General features: G+C 42.0%; 2 protein-coding genes across 2 annotated transcripts; one reads left to right on the forward strand and one right to left on the reverse strand.

Annotated features, from left to right (window-relative positions):
• Positions 1–910: 910 nt before the first annotated feature.
• On the forward strand, positions 911–1,342 carry MELLADRAFT_62586 (uncharacterized protein; the record flags this gene model as incomplete). The annotated part of the gene is made up of 1 exon (XM_007409151.1): positions 911–1,342. The coding sequence occupies one exon, from the start codon at positions 911–913 to the stop codon at positions 1,340–1,342; it is 432 nt and encodes a 143-aa protein (XP_007409213.1).
• A 3,789-nt stretch (positions 1,343–5,131) lies between these two features.
• On the reverse strand, positions 5,132–6,917 carry MELLADRAFT_71684 (uncharacterized protein; the record flags this gene model as incomplete). The annotated part of the gene is made up of 4 exons (XM_007409342.1): positions 5,132–6,266; positions 6,361–6,580; positions 6,658–6,679; positions 6,807–6,917. The coding sequence occupies 2 exons, from the start codon at positions 6,362–6,364 to the stop codon at positions 5,581–5,583; spliced, it is 690 nt and encodes a 229-aa protein (XP_007409404.1).
• Positions 6,918–9,553: the final 2,636 nt, after the last annotated feature.

Here is a 9,553-nt window from a genome sequence, read left to right on the forward strand (position 1 = left end):
AAGTGATTCAAACCAAGTGAATTGTACTTAGCATCACTACTCAAACCACAGTGACAGTATGGATCAAAGACTCTGGACCTCTGATCTGTCATTGTACCAAAAAACTTGATGTTGAATTGTCCACTTGCTTGAATCTCGCTTCATGACCACTCATAGAAAGTCGTGTCATGGTGGCACTTTTTTTGGATTTTTTCCCCCAAAATACAGGCCAAATATAGCTGACGCGGAGCGCAGCATAGCTCGAATGGGCAGCCTGAAATGAATAACCGGCTGAATCCGAAGCCATCATGGTACCGATTCGGTGGGTTTGTTTGTCGGTGTGTGCTGCCACTGTTCAATGACCCACCGACTAGCTCAGCAAGACATCGATCCAATCCCAGCCAGCGATATATCGACCCCAAACCAAACATTCGAACGCCGTTCGGCTTTCCAATGTTTGGTCGACCATTGATTCACCCACCGCACCTTTCAAGCAAAGCCAACCGATTGCAAACTTCAACCACGAGTAGGCCGAACCCCAGGCACCTATAAAATGACGACGTCCCCGACCTGTTCCCCCTCCAATAAGCCAATTAACAAACCAATCAAAGTCAAAAAACACAGGTTGTTTTCAATCACTACTGGCAGCATGGTCAACAATAAGAAAAATTCTTCCCACATCCCTTCGTTTGTTTTTTTTTGCTTTCCTGCCAATGCTTCATTTTTTCCTCTTCAATTGGCCATTTCCACTCACATGGATTTGTTTACAGGTCATCCGATGGCCGAATCGATGTCCTGTCCCGTACTCTACGTAATCGCACCTATTCACAAGCCCTCATGGGTGTTGGTGGACCTCGGTGAGTATGGGATCTACCTCAGCTTTCGGACCCCAAAAAAAAGACGTAACTGAAGTTTCTTTGTTTTGTGTAGGATGGGTGCCCAAACATCCACACCGACATTACCTAGGAGTGGTTTAGTTTTCCCCAGTTCTGGTGGACCGATTGCTCCATTCACAAACAATGGAAAATCTCCGCTGACGTCGCCCGTCAAGGACCCTTTAAAACGCTCTAATCAACTAAAATCTTTAATCACGCCGTCTTTGATCGCCAAGTGGAACGATGCTCCAGCTCCCCCCTCTGCCTCTAGTTCCCAATCTTCATCGATTTCCGCCATTAACCCCCACATAAACCCTCTAATCTTTGACTCCCCTCAAAAGACCCCATCCACTGTTGCCTCCACCCTGTCAACCGCAACCAACTCCCTCACCAAGACGAGATCCTCGACGAAGAGGGCAGCCACTGTGGCTGACCTGGACCGTGAAGATCCGGATGAAGGCAATGGTGAGAGCTTTTTCTCTCAATAGTTTTCTCTCTATCACACTGCTCTCAATCCCTTTCTCTCTATCAAACTCGGCATCGTAAAATTGACCCGTTGAACTTTGTAGAATCTTTTGATTTTTTTCGCACCGGCTCGGTTGCCGAAGTGGGTCCAATTGGGACTCCCGATGCGGACACTGATTATGAAGATGTTGATACTGACGCACAACCTAGCGACGACAACGATTCGATGCCCGACAGAAATCGTACCTTGCAAGTTTTGTTTAATTTTTGGAACCCTGTAGTTCCACCCAAACCTGAACCTTCTAACAGTAAGAAACGCAAGAAGTCTGGCGCCTCCCGACCTAGCCGGTTCAAGTCCACAGTTCCCAAATACGAGAATTTCAGCCCGAAGATCGCCAATAAACTCGTCATTACTCATGAAAACATTCCCTTTGTCGTTTTCAAGCTCAAATTATTTCAAACCTGCGCCAAGAATCGTCCCTGGGTGTCTGACTCTCTTAAATCAGCGTGGTGTGACCCTGACCAGACTCTCGAAATTCAAGGGTTTATCCACGGTTCTCGTCAACATAAGGCTGTCAAAATGGCCATTGAAGATGAAGATTCTTGCAGCGAATTCTTGGCCCTTGCGTATTCGGTTCCTAGCAGCACGGTCATGGGGTGCAAGATCTTACACGAGAATCCCAAGCTTACTGCAAACGCCAATCGAAACTTCCAAAAGAACGCAGCTAAGGCTCCTTCTTCAGATGCGGATCCTCACCCTGAATCGGACGCCTTGGTAGGTGTAAGTAACCAGAATCCTATTTTCCTTCTTGTAGTCAAGCTAACGGGACTAATTTTCTCAATTAGTCCCGCATCTTGAACCTCGGCGAACATTACAATGAAAAGTTGTTCACACGGTTTTCAAAGGACTTCAAAGCTGGAGAAAACATCGGACGCCTTATCAATCCAAAAGATCATGACCTTTGTATGATTCTCAACACTGCGCGCATCCGGACATGGGCGAATGATTGGGTAAGTGAATGTCTTTCTTATCTTTTTCATGTTATTTTATCATTCATAAGTCTTTACTCATCCTGCTCCATCCACTTAACAGGCTGACGAGGTACCTGGGGTTGATGAAGTCAACCCTCCGACGAAGCGACCGGAATTCCGTTGGTTTCCTGTGGCTGACTACGAGAAGGAAAAGAACCTTCTTCTCGGTTTATCAGGACCACCTCAGCCCGGTACCAGTTCTGGAACCGTCGTCCACCACAACTATTACGGTCAACCATTTCCTTCAGCTGCTTACCCCCCCTCTCAACCCAATCAGCCAGTCCCCGCGCCGGCAACGTTCCACCCTCCACCACCTCCACCACCTCCTCTCCAAGACCCACCTGAGGCCCTTCGATTGTCCCCGCCTCCAGGGAACCCGCACTTTGAAGAGTTCCTCATCTTCGCGGGCATAGACGCCAACAAGAAGAAGACTCGCGACATTTTGTCTGATCAAGGTATTGACTCGTTTAATAGACTTTTGGACCGCCAAACTTACAATTTTGATAGCTTTCGAAGTATGGGGATCGCCTTTGCTCACGCCGATGACCTTCACAAGGCTGTTCCGAAATTTAACCATTATCTCAAATCCTGATGAGATACCACTTGATATCCTTTTCGCCACTCGATCATATTTTTAAAGTTTCATTTTCAATGTTTGTTAACGCTATCCAAAAAACAATGTTCCCCCTAAAAAGATGATATGTTTCTGGCGTCTGGTTTCTCTGTTTTGATATCTACTTAAATTTCTTGTTTATTTATTTATTGGTTGTGTGGTTTGATGTTCAAGTCAATCTTTGTGATCGCTACCAATTGTTTGAGCGTTTTGATGTCCAAAGTAATCTTGATCCCATCTCGGTTATAAAATTGAAAGCCCTCAACACACGTGCCTCTTGACCATGTCCCCTTGTGAGTTTCTTGGCCGACTTAATGCCTCTGCCCAAAACCTTTGTGTTCATATCTCAGCGCGTTATAGAGAAGGATTTTTTTTTCCCTAAGTCTTTTGCAGCATATCAAAAATATCTTTGGTTCTTTATTTCTCATGTCTTTGGGAATGGAATTTTTTTTTGTACAATTTTGTTCACTTGCCACTTTACAAAGATCTTTTTGGGTTTGGAAAAGTCTATATACGATAGTTAATCATCTCATTATTGAGGCAATAAAATTTGTCACTGGGGTTTGCTCACTGTAAGTCTTTTTGATCGGATCATAATTCTTCATATTCAACATGAAAGGCGAAATAAACAAAGCAAAAGAGTTTGGCTACAAGCAATTTCATGATAATCAAAGATCAACCCCTAAATCCAATAGCCACATACGGCATATAACTTGTGCATGAGGGCACCTGTGAACAAGTTCCAAGTAACATCCATGATGACATCCTCTTTATCTTCAGCCGCGGTTTGGATGAGGATTTGGGTGCGTCAAAAGTAGGATTTGAGCACGCTGAAAGCATTCTCGATCGGATTGAAAGCTGGCGAGTAAGGTGGGAGGTACAAAATTCGGATTCCTCTTTCTGCCGCAAGTTTGTCAATACGGCACCCGTGGTGGATCCTTGCATTGTCCATCACTAAGACAGAGTTGGCCTCGGGGTATGAATTCATCAACGGAAACTATGCGGTTGACCAGTCAATAAATATAAGCGAGATGAGGGAAAATCGAACTCAAAGTAAGCTTACCAAACGGTGTTTGAGGAACCCCTCGAAATCTCTACGCAGGTAGCTTCCTTCTTGGCAGTCCAGAGCTAATACGCCGCCTTTGAAAATCGCCGGTAGGAGTGAGAACCGTTTGCCCCCACGACTCCAAGGGATTTGGGTGGTCCGTTCCCCTCGTCTAGCGCGTCCAAACTGCCTGCCGAGATGTCTCTCCTGAACTGAGCACTCGTCTGGATGGATCATGTTCAAAGTCAGCTATGCGTTCACAATATAAACCCCAATTTAAAATAAGTGAAAAACACATTGACCTAGGAAAACAAGCATGTTGGGGTTCAAAGCTCCTACTGCATGTAGATACCTCGCTCTCTTGGAAGGACTCTGGTTAGGGTGCACGGTTCGAGCTTTCTTGACGGTGAGGTGGAGTCGATCCTTCAGATCACTCGCAATTGTTTGTAACGAGACCCATTCGCCGGTGCGTCGATAAACTGCATGGCGATACTCGTCCAAGTACAAAGCAGGATTGCCGGCTAGTAACTCCAACATAAAATCTCTATCTTCGTCATTCAAAGCGGTTTTTCTTCCGATGCGCTCGTAATCTTCAGGATTACGAATTACTGCATAAGTACGGCGGTACAAGGAGTGCCAACGAGAGATTGTTTGCCGGCTGACAGGGGAGATCAAGAGACGTCGGACTTGATCGATTGTTTTCCCTGCGCGGAGGTGCTGCACCGCCAGCACCTTGATACTAACTTCATATGGACCACGTTGTGGGCCTCGCATTGCTAGAAGAGGGATGTGGAAGAGTCAGAACAAAGGTTTGAGTTTGATGGATTAAAAGGAAGAAGAACGAACTGTTGGACAGGTGGTGTGACGAATGGTCTGGGCGAAAATTTTTCCATGCGGCAGAATTTTTTTTTTGATGGGTTGATGGGGGCCGATGCCTGGTCTGTGACGGGGTTTGGTGCTGACGGGTTGTTCAGCCCGCTGCGCTGCGCATCGCCTGTACGCGCCTGTGGCGCCGGGGGAAAAAAGCTTCGAAAAGTGTCACCATGACACGACTTTCTAGAATAGCTGTACTCATCCTACTGATGACCACTGAATTCGTCTCCCTGTGAATCCTAACAAGTTAACTGGACACAAACAAAGGTAATCATATTTCATAGTTAAAAAAGGATGCAGAATCACAAGATCAAAGGATCCTATCTTGCTCATCAAAAGCATGCATAAAAGCCAAGGAAAGTAAAAACTCATTCATCAAAAGTTACAATCTCATATGTTTCGAAACAGGTAACAAGTCAAGATCTTATAGAGAATGTAACTGGCTAATGATCAGGATCGATGATGAACGAAAAAAAACAAATCCTTCTTTACTGAGGAGCACATATGATTTGGGATTGACTTACATATGAGATTTCAAAAGAAGAGAAAAAGCACAAACAAAAAAGGGAGAAAAGAAGCTGTAATTTTTTTTTGGATTTTTTGATATTTTTTTTTGTAGAAAAAAGAAAAAAAAAAGAATCGAAACCGATACCCCTCTTGAATTGAAAAAAAGGAATAAGATGAACTCAAAGAATGGATCAAAGTTCAATTCCAATCAATACCACCGAGTCAGCAACGGGATCCTCCTGATTACGAATCACATTTCCACCAACATATAACAAGCCTTGTAATAACTCTCTCATTCCAGATTGATGTTTATCAAGTACGACAATCACTTCATCTGCTTCAAGTTTCTCGTCAGCAAGATCGAGGATCTCCACCAAGAGAGCCTTGACACATTGTTTAGACATTGAAGGAGCATTGAGACCAAAGATGTAAATCGATCGAGTTCCAGAGTTCTTATCGACCAATACACCTTGAAGACCACCAGGAAGGGTAGCCGTGATGTTATGGATACCTTCGACTTCCTTCAAACCGTATGGGAACACATGATCAAGTGATTTGGAATCCGGACAGCTTGAGACCATCGAATCAAATGAGAAACTATCGGAACTTGGACTAGGAGAAAGCATTGGGGTCGAGGTGATGTTGGCATGAATAGAATGAACAGATTGCGAATTAAACATATTAAGGCCGATATCTTCAACCGAAGGACTGGTTGAATTAGACTTCATTTGGAGGAGCGAATGACTATTGGGTGGGGTCGAGTCGGGGGTAATAGGTGACGAAACTGGAAAATTGACAAAAAGGGTACGACTAGGATTTTGGAAAAAAGGCGCGGTGACATCTCTCACATGTCGGTCGCGACCTCCCAGATCGGGAGCTAAGGATAAAAGAAAAAGAAAAAAAAACATTGAAAAGATGAGTACTCAGATATAAGGAAAAAGTCATTGTTTGGGTCTGAATGGATCACTTACGCATTTTTTCAAAATCGACGTTAGGGCAAATACCGTGCCCCGTCGTCCAACGTAGTCAACGACTCAGTTTTTTCATTGAGGATGGTGATATCAGCAGATCGAGGGTTGGAGTTGAGGATGGCGCCATCGGTACCGGCTGCTCCGCTGAGGGCAGATCCGATACTGGCGCCAAGACTAGATTGATTTTTCGGTTTTAAAATTTCCATTTGAACCCGATTTCCTGAAAAGAGATGAAAGGAAAAAACAGAGAGAGATGTGAGTGATTGATTTGATGAGTTGAGTAGAAGATGAACTGACTTCAGGATGTATGATGAACGGTTGAACTTGAAATGTGAAAAAGGATGAGAAATGTGAAAAAGGAGAGTGAAGTGAGTAGAAGTTGTCAGAAAAAGGGAATCAGCAGTCAAGAAAGGATTCGAGTTTAAAAAGTGAATTTTGATTGAGACTGACGAGTTGAGTTGAGTTGAAGTTGATTGAGGTTTTTTTTTTAAAAATGGTAAACTGGATGAGCAGCGGCTGTGTTGTCAAACGAATCTCAAATTCAAAAGACACAAAACGGTTCAATGGGAAAAGCTAGTGGCTGAGTTTAGAATTTGAAGTCTTTTACCAGCTTAATCCTAGGGTTTTTTACCTAATTTAGACTTAATTTCAATCAGACTAAACTCTTTTGTCCATTTTCTCAGAAAAACCCAAGCCCTCGAGCCACTCAATGTCTCACGTTTGATCATCTCCGCTGAAACCTCAACTGTAAGATTTTTAACTTGCTTTTCATCCCGAGCTTTTACGTCTCATCGATCGAACAAACTAGAACCTTCGTCTCAAGATGACAAACAAACAAATCATCTCATCACTTCAACTTACAAATCCTCATCATCCATACTTACGACTACAATGACCATTTGTTTCGGACTCTCAAAGATCAAACTTTTAATCTTGGCAGGCAGTTACTCAGCTCGTTGTAACCAACACCACGGATCATGAATTCTATCACCAGAACAGATCAATTTCATGTCCACAATGGGCAAGAATCTATGTATCTCCAAAGCGATCAGTCCATTCATGAAAAAGAAACTAAAACTCAGTTTATCTTGCTCTGTTTCGGTCATTTCTTCATTTTCGGTGTTGTATATGTGTCAAATGAATTCCTGTTGCTCAGCAACCCACTTCACATACCAGTCATGACAGGTAGATGATCGTTTTGAGAAACCTTTCAAGAACGACCCACTCCATGAGCGATCTTGAAGCATTAAGGGTCTTGGAAATCTTCGGTGACAAAAATCATCGAATCTCCTCCAGAGTTGTGAAACTGACGGCTTTTGAATCGTTGGACAAATCCCGCGAGACAATCCAAAAGAGATCTTCCCAAAGATGTGTTCTATGTGATGTGTGATCCCAACAAGCCCCTTGCTATCAGTCTATATATATACTTCTTATATGTATGGCACTGGGCAGGAATAGATCCTCATCTGAGAGTCAGATAGGATTAAAAAATTTCAAACAAAGCAGGGCAATGAATGTATCAGATGACTCTTGCAGCTTATTTGCTACAGCACATTAATGTGTGGATCCCCTAGCAAAAAGTTTCTTTCAAATCGAAATTGAGTTGAGTTCATGAAGACTTTCTGGTGGGCATTTAAATGATTAACTCTACTTTGAAGATCTAGAATAGCTCAGGTTAAATGTAAGTAAACCCTTGATCCTCAACACGCAAGAAATGTGATGAATGAATCAACATGCATGAAAGTGTGGTCAAATCAAATGTTTGGGGTTTTCATAACACTTCAATGTTGTATATAGTCATAGGTCAGAGTGAGCCATGTTAGTAGAACCAAGGTTTTATCACACTAGGTTGTCATGATCTTGTGATTATCAGCTTGCTGTGTTGTTGCTTTCTGAAAAAAATAGATCTACAGTCAATTTCACAAAGCTTGGAAAGAATTCCGCGCCAATTTGCTCAAGTTTGGCGGGCAAAAGTTTCCAAGCTTTCTGAAATCGACTGTATATATTGACCATCTCATTTCTTCAATCCCAAAGATTGTTGAAATTGATTGCTAAATTGGGATAAGTTAGGTAGTTTTCTTCAATCAGATTGTAAAGCAAAAAATAATCATTTCCAGAAGAGTTATGGAAAGATAACTCAAGAATGTCTTGGAATCACTAGTAACAAATGATCTGAAAGCGTGTGCTTCAGCACTTAGATCACAACCACCGACAAAACTTATAAAGGATAACTCTGACCTATACAAAGGTTCAGATAGATTAGTTAAGCTATCACTATTTGATAGCTGATCTCTGGAGAAAACTAAGAGATGAAGATTTCTCTTCCCAAAGATAATAATTGTATTCACCTGAAAGCGTGCGCTTCAGCACTTAGATCACAACCACCGACAAAACTTATAAAGGATAACTCTGACCTATAACCACAACAACAAAGATTAGAAACTTAGAGGTAAGATTGAAAGAGATGAAAAGAACAATTTGGTACCTATACAAAGGTTCAGATAGATTAGTTAAGCTATCACTATTTGATAGCTGATCTCTGGAGAAAACTAAGAGATGTAGATCTATATGAGAAAAATTGAAATTGAAATTAAGACAACAGTTAACTCGATTGAAGATTTATTAAAAAGTGAAATGTTACTTACTTCTCTTCCCAAAGATGGGGAAAAGAGAAGTAAGATGAATTAAGCAATGTGAGTTATAAGTACTCGTTGATTTGATTACATTGGGGTGATTAAATGATGTCATTCTTCAATTTCACGTATGATGTCATTTCTAATGTGTCTTATAACATTACACTTGTATTTACTCTTCTGTTCATTATAATGCACTTGTTCAAGTCGATTGAACACTTCAACATAACTTTCAGTTGATGATGTGAATGTTCAAAAACTAAGAGATGGATGGTTTACAAATCAGATCATGTATGTCAGTTATACCATACACCTTCAAAGGGGGGATTTGAAGTGAAAATCTTACAGATGCAAAGTTGGGTGCTTGGAATGGGTGGTTTCTTACACAATAAGATAAGCCAGAGAGATACAATACCATCCTGATGGTGAACGTTTTTTTAGGGAAATACAAAACATGGATTACATAGAAGGGTAGGATTGAATGAATTGAAAAGAATTTAAGAAAAACAAATGTCTGGATACAATCAACTTGATCATATGTTGATTTATGTGGTATGAAT

Source organism: Melampsora larici-populina (genome assembly GCF_000204055.1).
Source record: "Melampsora larici-populina 98AG31 unplaced genomic scaffold MELLAscaffold_15, whole genome shotgun sequence".
NCBI lineage: Eukaryota > Fungi > Basidiomycota > Pucciniomycetes > Pucciniales > Melampsoraceae > Melampsora > Melampsora laricis-populina.